Below are 13,095 nucleotides of genomic sequence, written 5' to 3'. Positions count from 1 at the left end.
AAGCGCACTGGAGTCCTCGTGCACCCTGAAAACTTCATGCATGCGCCCGCTGGGAGCATGGCAGCTGCTTAGATATGAAACCGGTTACCAATGCGAACCTCTGTTAGGGGCTGTGAACGGCGCAGAAATAAAGAGATGGCAAATTCAAATCCTTTCTATTCAGCACACCCATCGTGAAATAAGAAAAGAAAAAGTTGGGTTAAGTACATATGTTATCGCGTACAAGTTGTGCTTCTTCCAAATAAGCCCGCATTTATGAGAGAGGGACAAAATGAAAACAACGGAACAGATGACTACATGTATTTCATCTTGCAAGCGCACTTGTATTTATGCAATCGCACGTGATACCCGCCGTGGTGTCTTGGAGGCTAGCGCGTTGCGCTGCTAAGCGCGAAGTCGCGAGCTCGAATCCCGGCCGCGGCGGCCGCACTCCAACGCGGGAGGAAGACAAAAAGCGCCCGTGTGTCGTGTATTGAGTGCTCGTCCAAGATCCCAAGGTGGTGGTCAAAGTTTTCGGAATGGACGCATTTTTACTTCACGCATTTTTTTACTACATTATGCATCGAGTACACTGTTAAACTTCCTTCGTGCAGTTTAGTTGAAAGCAACAATGCTGTCATAGACAAGAGTACATTAGCGTGGGAAAATATGGCTCGCTGATACTCTGGGGTAAGTGGCGTGGCAAACAGTTCATCGTCATAAGTATTGGCGTGCGTCGCAGGCGGACGTTTTGCGGCGTCAGTGATACGGTAGTGTCCTTGGCTGTAACGGAGTAATGGGCTCAGCCGTGTTAGTGAGAGCGTACAAATTTGCAGATCAGATTGTGCCGCATCGTAGAAAGCATTTCTTTTGTTAAATATGATTATTCTTTCCGCGCGGTGTAATTGAAATTGTGATATTTAACGTCTCGAAGCGACACGCGGGCTCTGGGGGACGCCGCGGCGATCAAAAGGGCTTCGTCCCGGTTAATTTCGACCACCTGGGATTATTTAAGGTGCACCGAGGGCACCGTGTATTTTTTGCATTCCACCCCGATCGAAATGCGACCGCTGTTGCCGGGGGTCGAACACGTGACCTCGTGCTCAGCAGCCGCACGCCGCTGAACTATTGCAGCCGAGCATAGGTGTGTAGTTTTTTTTTCGTTGCCAAAAAGTGGGAGTGCAAAAAGAAAAAAGAAAGCTGCCGCAAACGTGAATAACATTGAACTTCAACTAGAGTAGCTCACCTTTAAGGCGCTTAATGTCGCATTCTATATGTATAGTTTCGTTTCTTCCTTGTATATCTGTCCGTTCGCAGAACATGACGCCTGAGCACTTTGCGACTGGTATTTGCTCATCAGCACTGTTTATGAGTACAAGTCCACTTATGTCGGATTGTATATTCTTATTCTTATCTTTATTTTTGTTGACGTTTACGCGGTAATTCTGGCGTGCCAAGTTTCGGAAGCTCTTTTAAGACTGACGCGTGCGTTCTTATGCTACAGCACGCACAACGGACGATGTCGGTTGTAAGCGCTGCAGTAAAGAACGATCTACATGTTATAGGTACTTCCCAGCTGTATTCTTCCCCTTAACCCTTCCCCCAGCGTAGGGTAGCCAACCAGACCCTTGACTGGTTAACATCCCTGCCTTCCTATATTAATCTCTCTCTCTCTCTCTCTCTCTCTCTCGCTCTCTCTCTCTCCAACCCCTTGCGCACCTCTGCGCGGGTGATCGGGCTGATGGCATTGGTCGGCCCGCCCGAATCTATGTCTCGGGCTGGGTCCGAACCAAAGTGCACGCTTATTGGCTGCACCGACTGCACACCAATACTGAGTGCATCCTCACAGTGACGAGCAGATTTGTCGAGCTGCGCTGCAAATGTTTACTAAGAGTGACACTGCGCAACACACTGCGAATATGACTGCATGTCATGTGGCGCTGTCCACTGATGTCACTGCATATGCAGTTTTTTTTAATTTTTTGGCTCATTCCAAGCACTTTGTGGTAGCTGTAGGTAGGTTCCTGTCACGCGTTCCTTTGGGCCTCTTCTATTAAAATTAAAAATTGCAAGTGCCCGATGGTTGGATCGAACATCCGCCCCCAGCTCAACAGCCATGGCCCTGACCATTAGGCAACATTTTTTTTTCTTTTGTGGCACTTGCACGGCACAAATGTATATCATATATATACAGACAAAGGAGCTAATGAGTATCTTCCATTTGCCCGGCTACTTATACGCCCCGTAATGTTTCTATGCATCCTTGAGAAATGCTGCTCGGGCAACCGTCAAGTTTAACAAGAAACACTAAAATGGACGAGAGCTTCTTTCTCGTGCTTGCCCGAGCCAGATAGCGAGAGAGCAAATGATAAATGAAAGGCATAGAGGTTAACCAGGACTGAGCCCGGCTGGCTAGCCTACACTGGGGAAAGGGAAAAAGGGGGTGAAATATTAAAAGAAGAAGAGAAAGTGTACTGGGGATATCGATCGCTCACTCAATCCGGATCACTGACGGTGACTCAATCCGGTAGCTTTCAAATATTGCAGCAGCGCTTTTGTGGCCTTTTGTAGCTGCGATATGCGAGGCCATTGTCCCAAGATCTTGTTCAATGTGAACGGTTTTCTAACTAACTGAGTGAGGGCTGTGCAGAAATCACGTCTTTCATTTTCAAAAGATGGGCAGTAGCACAGTAGATATTCTATAGTCTCCTCGACAAAACAGGCATTGCACTCGGCGCTATTAGCCATTCCAATCAAACATGCATAGGCTTTGGTGAATGCAACGCCCAAGCGTAAGGGGCACAGCATTGTTTCCTCATTTCGCAGGTAACAGCCGCAGTTGCATAGATGGGTCGAGGGAATGCCAGAAAGTCCCCAGAGATAGATATGGGGTCTCTCTGTTGGGGACTCTTGCTTTTAACGTGCGTTTATTTCTAGGCACGATGGAGGATGACGCGCTTTGCTCCACATGACCGCAGCTTAAAATACCGTCCATATACAGTATAGTAGCGGCCGATAAAGAGTCCGCAATGGCGAAGCTGCAGTTCTTTGTCGTCATTGGTTGGCCCGTGCCACTAGGGTGCACGTAACATAAGGTTTGCCGCTTTGCCGTGCGCATTCGGAACTCAGCCAGTGCCAGGGTCGCCGGCGACGGGAGGCGATCTTGACAGTACGTGCCACATGGGCCCGGTCTGTGTATAGGCTCCGCCCAGCCATGAACATGAACTTCAGTGTAACCTGCAAATTGCTATTTTACAACAAAACGAATTCACAAGAACAACGTGCATGTCATCGTTGGTCTTATTTTTATTTAGAACGTGTATTATACATTGGCCTTAATTTATTTTTTAAGAGTGATATAAGGTAAGGCAAAAAGAAAAAAATTAACTAAATCATCAATCGTCTTTCTTTCTTTTTTTTTTTGCAGTATGATTATACTTGAGAAGACCTTTCCTTTCTCTCATCTCATTCTTCTCTTTTTATTCATTCCTTTCTTTCTTTCTGTCTGTATTTATTTATTTATTTATTTATTTATTTATTTATTTATTTATTTGTTTATTTACTTTTCGAAAGCCAGATATCGGTACCACTCCTGACGCTATACCTCGCGGATCCATGTATCATTTTACAGCGAAACTGTATATGGCAAGGTTCCATCTATTTTTACAAGATATGCGCCGTTACACTTGCGGTAAATATTCACTTTTGTTCCACTTAGTTTCTTAACAAGAACTCGTTTTATTCATTGAAGAACAAAAGTAACTGGAACGACGATGCGTTTCTCCGCAAAGTTCGGCAATAAATATCTCGAAACTGGTGTTACCCTGAGAATTTGTTTCAAGTGGATCCGCTTCGCGGATTCCCCGGCTAGTATTTGTAAATTGCAATATGTGTCATAAGGTAACTAGTTAAAAGCTTAATTAGTGAATTTCTGGCAATTAGTCGATCATGCATCTCAATTTTTTGTGCAAGGAGTGTCCGCCTCTTCGAGTAGGCCACCTCATGAACCAGAATTCTGCTATCTGCCACAGGCAATATTTTTTAAAAAAATTGGAAAGTGTTCGCTGAAACATTCGGTATAAGGAATCGGCTTATGAAGTCATGTGTGCCACGTGTCCTACCGCCATTGTGCCGGTGACCGCCCCTGACCTCTGCGGAATTACGCAGTGAGACAACAAATGTTGCCAAAATATTCTTACTGTGGCATATATACATCTTTGAGCACATAATTGCTTTATTCAAACCAAGCTTTCATTTTCTACCTGGAATTCGGCGCGTCTGCTCTGTCACTTTCTTGCCGAGAAACATGGGTCCATCCCGGCCAGAGATGGTGGAGCTGTGATCGAAACTGGGTGGATCCCGGAGTCAGTGTAATCCGCCGTCGCGTGGGCCACGTGGGTCGCGTTTAGGGAGGGGGGTATCCGTGTCTCGCCATCCTCGCGGGCAGGCACGCGTTCGCTATGCTGCAAAATGCGGTGCAGAACACGAACAGATAGTTACATGCGCGTCACCGCGATGCCAAAGAGCGCAAAACTTTTGCGATGGTACAAGAACGTGACGAGTTCCTTATGCGTACTTGGAAATAAAATAAAACGACACGCATGACGTGTCCCTTTTCATAGCATTTAATTCAAAAGTTTCGATGAACTTTCAGAGCGATAGCTCTGCTGCTCCAGGCACAAACCCAGAAGACGCCTGTTCCGTAAATCTGACCTTCAAGCTCAGCCAAGGTCAAACTGGGACTTAGCCTGCCACTACCGGCGGCTGCTGCGTACGCCGCGTGGGAGCCCGTATCTTGAAAGCGATCTGCGATCTGGACAAAGTGCGCCGAGTGCTGGTGGCTTCGTATGCGCTGTGCTTTCGGCGCTTAGTTGGAGTTGAAGCGAGACGCAGCATGAAGATCAATTCGCTCGCTGCTGCTGCCGCGCCGAGCAGCGTCTGTGTGTTGTCTTGTGGTGCAATTGTAGATGCGCCATGTTGCTGACGGCGCCGAGCAGTGTCTGTGTCCTTTCCCAAAGCAAGCAAAACCGTGCTATGACGTTCAACCAAGGCAATTTTGTAAGCTTCGCTGAACGTTGACTCCAGCAAGTGCGTTTAATCGGCCGTAATTTTTCCTCAAGCCAACTGACGTCTAAAAACTAAACGTTTCTGCAAGATCGAAAGACGCGTGAGTATATATGATATGAGACTGCTTTGTTATTATTCGCGAATATCTTTTATTGTGATATATGGACACTCTAGGCGAAGCATCGACGTTGCCGTGAAGTTCCTTATGAAGATCAAGCGCGTTAAGATCCTCTGGCGCCCCTCGAGCCGTATGCTGCGAGTGCGAGGGTAAGCGTGCGCTGATGAGCCGAGAAGGATGGCGGCTTGATCTGCGTCCAATTACGAAGGTCCATTCATAAAGCTCGCGCAAGGCGGAGGAGGAGGAGGGGCACGGGAGTCCCCGTCTCCTTCTCTAGCCCGGCCGTCTGCAGCCCGCGCCCTATACTGGAGGTAACCTCCGGCAGGTTTAAGGGTCAGGGCGACCAGAGATGGCTGGTGGCTCCACGTGCGATGTCTTTGCGCATGCGTAGTGCTGGATGACCAGTCTCAAGTTTCGGAGAAGCATTGAAGCGAAAGGCAGCAGAAGCGTTCGCTGCGCTCTTCATCACACCAGCGTTGTGACAGCGAGTGTCCGTCGTCATAGAGTGAAATCTGTTCACGTTTGCGTGTGCGCGCGTGACACCGTGCTTGCTAATTTAATTAGTAAGCGATTATTTATTGTAATTTATACGGCCGATAAAACCATGAAGCTCACTTCGTGTATATGTAGTCTAATACTTTTCTATAGTCATCAATGCTTCGCAAGCTTTCGGGCGAAACTGCGACTTTTTTTTCTTTTTTCTTAGCAGTCACATGGCACGGCGATTTCTACATCACATGACAAAACAAACACGAACAGCCATAGAATAGAGCTATTCTATACAAATCAGCATACGTTCCAGTCAACACACAACAGCTTGTACACTAGCAGGCAAAAAAAAAAGGAGAGGTGACACAGCTATCTACGTATATATGTAATAATAATAATATTTGGGGTTTTACGTGCCAAAACCACTTTCTGATTATGAGGCACGCCGTAGTGGAGGACTCCGGAAATTTTGACCACCTGGGGTTCTTTAACGTGCACCTAAATCTAAGCACACGGGTGTTTTCGCATTTCGCCCCCATCGAAATGCGGCGCGTATATATGTAAGTAACTAAATGCGCAATAAATAGGCTGTCACTCTGAACTTCAGGCCCCAGCGCAGTGCGTAGAACACGTGCGAACACTCATATGTGTAGAGTATATCAAACCGCTCCCCGGCACGGAAACGGCTCATATTTCGAACGAAAGCCCATGCGCCCTTCCTCTCGAGGTAGCCAGCCCTGCTTCTTCCCGGACGGTACCACCTCCCGAAATTCCGACTAAAAATATTGGTGACAGTCGTAACCCGTCGTGGTCGCTTAGTGGCTTTGGCGTTGCGCTGCTAAGCAGGAGGTCGCGGGATCAAATCCCGACCGCGGCGGCCGCATTTCGATGCGGACGAAATGCAATAACGCCCGTGTACCGTGCATTGCGTGGACGTTGAAGAATCCCAGGTGGTTAAAATTAATCCGGAGTGCCACACTGCGGCATGCCTCATAATCATATCTCGGTTTTTGCACGTAAAACGCCAGAATGAATTTAAATTATTGACAGTCGTAGCACGTTGTCATTGTCTCGTGCAACGGTAGCATTGCCTTGAGTCGCATGACCCCATAGACAGAAATACACCGGCTTCCCATCGAGGGCAGTCCCTTTCTGCCGTCGATGCCGGTGACATAAAGTCGCTAAAGACGAGTTCTCTTCTGCCTGACTTAGCCCCGTCTGGCGCGTCCGTGCGATGTGCCTTCCTACCTCATCAATCGGCAAGTATACATATAGCATACAAAGCTATGTAGGTATACAAAGTATACATAGCTTTGGCTCGGAGTCGCCCGGCCGGCGTCGGGGCGTTCATTTCGCGCTGCACGGTATTCACGCTTTCACCGCGGCCAAATGAAAGGCGGTTCCTGCCTTTATCGGTAATTACGCTGAACATAATTGACCCTGCATTACATCACGGTCATCACGAACCGTGAACGAACGCGCTGACGCCGAAGTTACTTCTGAGATACGTTTCACGTGGTTGCCATTTTATTGCCCGTTTACGTTGGTATGACGCACATGAATATCTATAGGGTAATAGAGAGAGCCGACACGGAACTCGACTCTGGTGTAACCAGGTGCGCGCGTGCGGAGTTGCGCAGCACTGTCACCGAGTCCGGTTTTTTCTGGGGCTGCTCCCCTCTGTAACATAGACGACACGACACTCTTCGCATCGCCCTGTGTGCGTATAGAACCGAGATTAAACAGCGCGAATAAAACAAGGACACGAGGAAACAAATACCACAATTTCAAATAAAATTTCACTTGGCAGTCAGCGCTTTTCTGTGGTACTTGTTTCCTGGTGTCCTGTTCGCGCTGTTTAACCTCAGTTCTAAATGTGAACCAGCTCGTCCTCATCACGATCTTACCAACGTGCTTGCGCGTGCGAACCGTTCCATTGCAGAGCCGGGCACGGTGGTGGTGCGTCGCTTCCAGCCCCGCGTGGCCACGGTTGTGCGCGAGAAGGCTGGCGAGCAGTGCGACGAGGGCGGCCGCCAAAACGAGGACGATGCCGAGACGGAGGCGGCCGCCGGCGAGCGCCGCAACGGCAAGAGCCACGGAGCACTGGGCGACGCCCGGCCGCTGCCGCCTGTCGACACGCTGGAGGCCTGCGACAAAGCCGCAAACAGGTCGGCACGCACTACAGACGCACGCGCGGGGCGATCCATCCTCATCGCGTGGCGGCGACAGTGCGTCTGGCGCGTGGGAGCAGTTACTTAACGCCGTGGCGCTGCCCACTACAGGATTAATCGCATGTACCGCGGATCACCCGATCGTCATTTGTTCGTGCGTCGGAATCGGAAAACTTTCTCGTCGACAACGACGGCAGATCAGATTTCTTTTTAATGACACTGGGAATTTAATCATTACTCCGTATGGGAAAAAAGAAAATCCGGCGTCAAAAGAAACGCAACCGCGTTAGTCGGTAAGATTCCACATTGCTGCACTTGTTTTGGTCAAGCGCACGTTAAATTTCTAGGCAAATAATATATTCGTAAGAGCTCTCGGTAGTCTGAAGCGAGTCCTGGTATACCATTGTAACAGATTCTGAGCAAGTGCCAACTGTTTTCGTTCACAGGAAACCGCTTTTTTTTTTGCAGCCTGTAAACGTACGTCCACACTAGCGACAAAAACGCGCGCGACACGCCGCGCGCAGCGACCGGTGCTGTCGCGCGCCGCAAGTTTCACGAAAAGCGGCAGCAACGCGCGGCAAATGCGCGAATGGGTGTGAGACCCATTTCTTCGCGGCAGCCGCAAGAGGAGCACCAATAAGAAGCGATGGATGGATGGATTTATGTTATGAGCGTCCCCTTAGGAATGGGGCGGTGGATTGCGCCACCAAGCTCTCGCTATTATACTTCCTAATGTCTAGCTACCTAGGTTAAACAATAAAAAAAGAAGAAAAAACACTATGAACTACTACATCCGAATTTCTGATCCCCTAGTGCGAACTGTGCTTTTGTACGTCTCCGTCTTTTGTCGCTTCCCTACTTTTCGTCCACCAATCCTCCAATCGCCTCTTACAAATGCCTATTGCGGACATGTTTACTTTACCACTGCTCTCGCTGAACCCAAGGGCTTCAAGGAGAAGGCCAGTGGTGCCTAAATCGACCGCTGGGTAGACGTCTTCACATTCTAATCAAACATGCTCCATAGTTTCCCTAGCTTTACCGCAGCAAGCACATGCTTCTTCTTCCTTCTTATATCTCGCTTTATAGGTGCGTGTTCTAAGGCATCCCGATTTCGCTTCGAAAAGTAATGAGCTTCCCTTTGAGTTATCATAAATAGTTTCTTTCCTAATTTCTTTTTTTCCTCTTAAGTAGTTACTCATGGCAGGTTTCTTTTCCATTGCCGCCACCCATGAGATTAATTCAGCCTCTCTGTCTTTCCGCTTGACCTTCTTTGTTGCTGTGTTGCCCACCCTACAGGCCGCATACTTGCTGGTAAGCTTCCTAGTTCTTTTGCTCCACTGTGCATCAATGTTTTTCCTATGCAGGTACCTGAACACTCTCCCAGCCCATTTAATTTCTTCCATATTTCTCAGCCGTTCTTCATACTCAATTTTACTGCGAGCTTCCCTCACTTCAAGACTAGTCCAGCCCATATCACCCTGTACAGCTTCATTTGTAGTCTTCCCGTGAGCGCCCAATGCGAGGTGACCCACTGACCTTTGGTTCCCGTCGAGTCCTGATTGTACCCCTGATTTAAAGCAAACAACCTCATTTCCAAAAGTAAGCCCTGGTACCATTACACCTTTCCACATACCTCGGAGGACCTCATACCTATTGTATCCCCATAGCGCTCTGTGCTTCATTATGGCTGAATTTCTCTTCCTCTTCACGAGCCGCGAGCCACGCTGTCGTGCGCCACCTCTCGCATAAGCAAAGAATCATAATCTATGGACTCTGAGAATAAACAGTGACACGCGCGTCGTAAAATCTCAGAGGCCGTTTCCACTCAAGGGGGCTGTTTTTAAGCCTTCCCACACCGCCACCGAGACGTCGACGAAGTCAGCTCGCAATGAAGGCATTTTTGGAAACCGTTCGCGGATATGCTTGCCTCTATGACAAATCGAACGTCGATTTTAAGGAGAAGGAGCTGCGCGCCAACCGCTGGCACATTATTGGACAGCAGTTTGGCATGACAGTTAACTGGTGAAGGCGGGGAAGCAGAGTGTGCGCCTGGCCCTCAGTGTCCCTGTACCGCATCCAAAACTTTCTCGTCCGCTTTCTGGCACGTCCGCGTCGCACAAGTAAACAACAAATAAATAAGTATGATAGGGTTCACAGTCACTAGTAGCTCCACGTCCGTATCCGACATGCCTGAGCGTGGCCGGCACTGGCGCGAAGAAACACAGACGCCTCCGATGGAACACGAAATGGGCAGAATGGAGAGCGCGTTGTCACGAGAAGTATCGAACGGAACGAGACAACACGGGACTCCACGGGCCGTTGCCGCGTGCCGTAAAACGCGACTGTGGACTTGCCCGCGCATGTCTGCCGCGCGGGCTCTTGGCGCGTGCGGCGTGTCGCGCGCGTTTTTGTCGCTAGTGTGGGCGTACCTTAACATAGTTAAAGCGGCATCTCTTTTATTGTTGCGCATTTGCATGTGCAATTTTGGTGTCTTGATTAAAACGAAAAAAAAAAAGGGGGGGGGGGAGTGGCGAGTAGTTGAAAAGGCATTTTCTATCAGTGCTTTGCCTGAGTCCGGCAATTGATTTCTTCGTGTTCTTCTTCCCTAATCTATTAGGTTGCGAGACCTGTCGACGCACCTCCAACACGGCGACGTTCCTTTAGATATGCTTCAAAAAACACTTCAATACGCAGCCTGCGTCCTTGAAGCCGTTTGCCAAGATGAAACAAGGTAAGCACTGGGCATCACCGGACCGGCGGCTCAATCGAATTTTGGATGCCCTTGTTCGTTTGATTTTCAATACTTCTCGTTTTATTCTGGCTGTACGTATCTTTAACATTTCGCTTATAAAGAACAGGCCTTACTTTATTTTGTGCGCTCTGTCAAATCGTCGTGGAACAGCGGTTATGTACATGTTAAAGTATAACATCTTAAACAATTCAGCTTGCTTGTTAATGGCTGACACACATTAAATCGCTGGCCAGTTGTGCTTCATATAAGTAACGTGATCTAACATGCTTAGCGCATGGCAACTGCAGCGCCAGTAATGCATTGCATTTGTGACCGGGCTTCACTTGCACAGCAGTTTTTGTTTCATGGTTTCTTTGCATTGTTTCGTTGTCTTCGTCTGCGTGTGCGCGGCGCCTACTCTCCGCAGTCTGAATTCTGGCGTGTTTTCTGAGCCGCTCTCTGTGTAGGTATGCGCTGAGGTGCATGGGTGGCCGGTTCTCTTCTTTCCTTGTCTTCTCTCTATCCCCTTCTCTTTCTGCTATGTGTTTCGCTCCCCAGGAGGCAGACGCCGATTCCACCCCAGCCACCACCTTCTTCGCTTCTCGAAACGCCGTTACCACCATCCGGGGTGGCGACGTCTTTGTCAGTGTGTCCCAACGAGAAGAAAATTCCTGCCACCGATGTTCTCCCGGCAGACAGCGTCCCGCGGCAGCCGGGGGTTGAACAGCGGCGAAGGGCCCTCATAAACGCCAACTCAAAGTTCAACAGGTTAAACTTGACGTGCAACCCCACTGCCCTCCCTCCAACCAACCCCCCCCCCCCCCCCCCCCCGCTAAAGCGGAATGTGCTGACCCTCTGGCAGCCCTTCTCTCGGCTCGCTTGTGGCATTGGCCAAAGTGGTCGACTGCAGAAGTGAAAGACAGCACTCCGGACTTCACAGACCTGTCACTGGCCAGATAGAACTATGTTTCGATCCATCCCAAGTTGGAATGTTTGTAGGCTCTGTGAAAAGTTTACGAAAATTCCGCAGAAAGACTTAACAAGGAGAAAGAAGAATTAACTGCGCCGCGAACAAAAAAGTTACAAACTGGACGTGCCTGCCCGTTCGTATCCGAACGCTTTTTCTTCATCGCCTCTTTCGCCACTGCCACGAGCGAAGTCCTAAACCGTTGTACTAACTATTTACTAAACACAAGTAAACATGAGATATTATGGTGTGTCGAGAGTTGTAGACCCGATTTGTGACCACTTTCTTTTTTTTTTTCTGATTCGTTATACTATACATGTCTGACCATAAGATGTTTGAGACTGCTTTATCATGCTTCGTTATCACGCTTCGAATCTTTTCGAATTTTCGAATTGATTTCGGCGCAGTATACACGACCAATTTCTTTTTTTTTACTTAAAAAATTTATCTTCCCCCTATATAGTTAGCAGGCTGAATTAGCTGCAATTATGCGTGACGAAATAATTTAAGATTCTGATTTAAGGAGGTAAATCTAATGTTATTGCCGGATGATTTGCCTTTCGTAAATATCGCTGGAAGCAAATTACGCTACGACCCACGCATGCTTGTGCTCTTACGGCTCATGCACACACCATGATATCTCAAGCATTTAAAACAAAGGAACTAAAAAGTGTTTTTAACCGCTGCATACGAATAGCTGGCTGCTTTATCTGTGCTATTTACATTTTCATTCTAAGTTGCTTACAGTGCGTCTTGCGTGTGCCTCTTTCTTTCTGTATTTCTGTTCTTTTAACAGCATATCTTGTCAATAGTTGTTCATGGTCAGTGCAGTAACTCTTTTATTCTTTGTGATGTGCTGTGTGCCCAAACCAAGAGGCGCTATAAACTGAGTTAATCAGTATGCTGGGTTCTGAGCGCTGGATTCTGGCCACTTAGGTCAGTGTATATTACTTTTCGCAAAAAGAAAGAAAAACACTTTTAACGTGCATCTTAAAACTGGCTAAACAGGGAGCTACTTGGTTTGGGACTTCATTGAAAGATGCCTGCCAGCATGCGACAGGTCTGTGAACGTGAGGTGTCGTTCGAATGTGTTTGTGTAATCTACGTGCATGCATGTTGTGTGTATGTTTGTCATGAATGTTCTTGCGCAGGCTTTTGTTTTTGCCTTGCATCAGCCAACACCACTCTTTTAAGTTTTTGCGCCATGGCGGTCGCTTTTCGCGTAGTATTAGAGCACAGCTTCTGCCACCTGCATCTGGAGTACCATTGGCTACTTTTAAGCATTCCATTGCATTTTATAAAGAAGTATTGCTACTATAGCACAATAGTGAAGGACAGAAACGCTGTGGAAGCTAAAGCTCAATAACATTTACAAAAGGCAACAAAACAGCTGCGTAGTCGGAAGGATTCCAATCGTCTAGAACACCAGAATGTTCTGCTCCGGCTTCTATGGCTGGGTGTTTGTAGTGGCACTGTGCTGCAGCATAGAATTTAAAACTCAATGGTCCCCACCAGAATCAACTCTCCGTTCCCACTCTTCCCTTCTGAGTTTTAGAATGCGTGTCAAGTCTCC

General features: G+C 48.1%; 1 protein-coding gene across 6 annotated transcripts in view; it reads left to right on the top strand.

Annotated features, from left to right (window-relative positions):
* Pde1c (Phosphodiesterase 1c) overlaps window positions 1-13,095 on the top strand; it is a 658,667-nt gene that overhangs the window by 582,932 nt on the left and 62,640 nt on the right. For 3 of the 6 annotated variants that reach the window (XM_075677462.1, XM_075677460.1, XM_075677466.1), the window contains 3 exons: window positions 7,596-7,821; window positions 10,442-10,555; window positions 11,114-11,323. In XM_075677462.1, the coding sequence (XP_075533577.1) occupies window positions 7,596-7,821; window positions 10,442-10,555; window positions 11,114-11,323 (550 nt within the window). The remainder of the gene's footprint in view (window positions 1-7,595; window positions 7,822-10,441; window positions 10,556-11,113; window positions 11,324-13,095) is intronic. The other 3 variants (XM_075677482.1, XM_075677476.1, XM_075677471.1) reach the window with 1 other exon arrangement.

This window comes from Dermacentor variabilis, chromosome 1, assembly GCF_050947875.1.
Source record: "Dermacentor variabilis isolate Ectoservices chromosome 1, ASM5094787v1, whole genome shotgun sequence".
NCBI lineage: Eukaryota > Metazoa > Arthropoda > Arachnida > Ixodida > Ixodidae > Dermacentor > Dermacentor variabilis.
The sequence above is the reverse complement of the archived record's forward strand: the minus strand, read 5'-3'. Positions and strand labels throughout refer to the sequence as shown.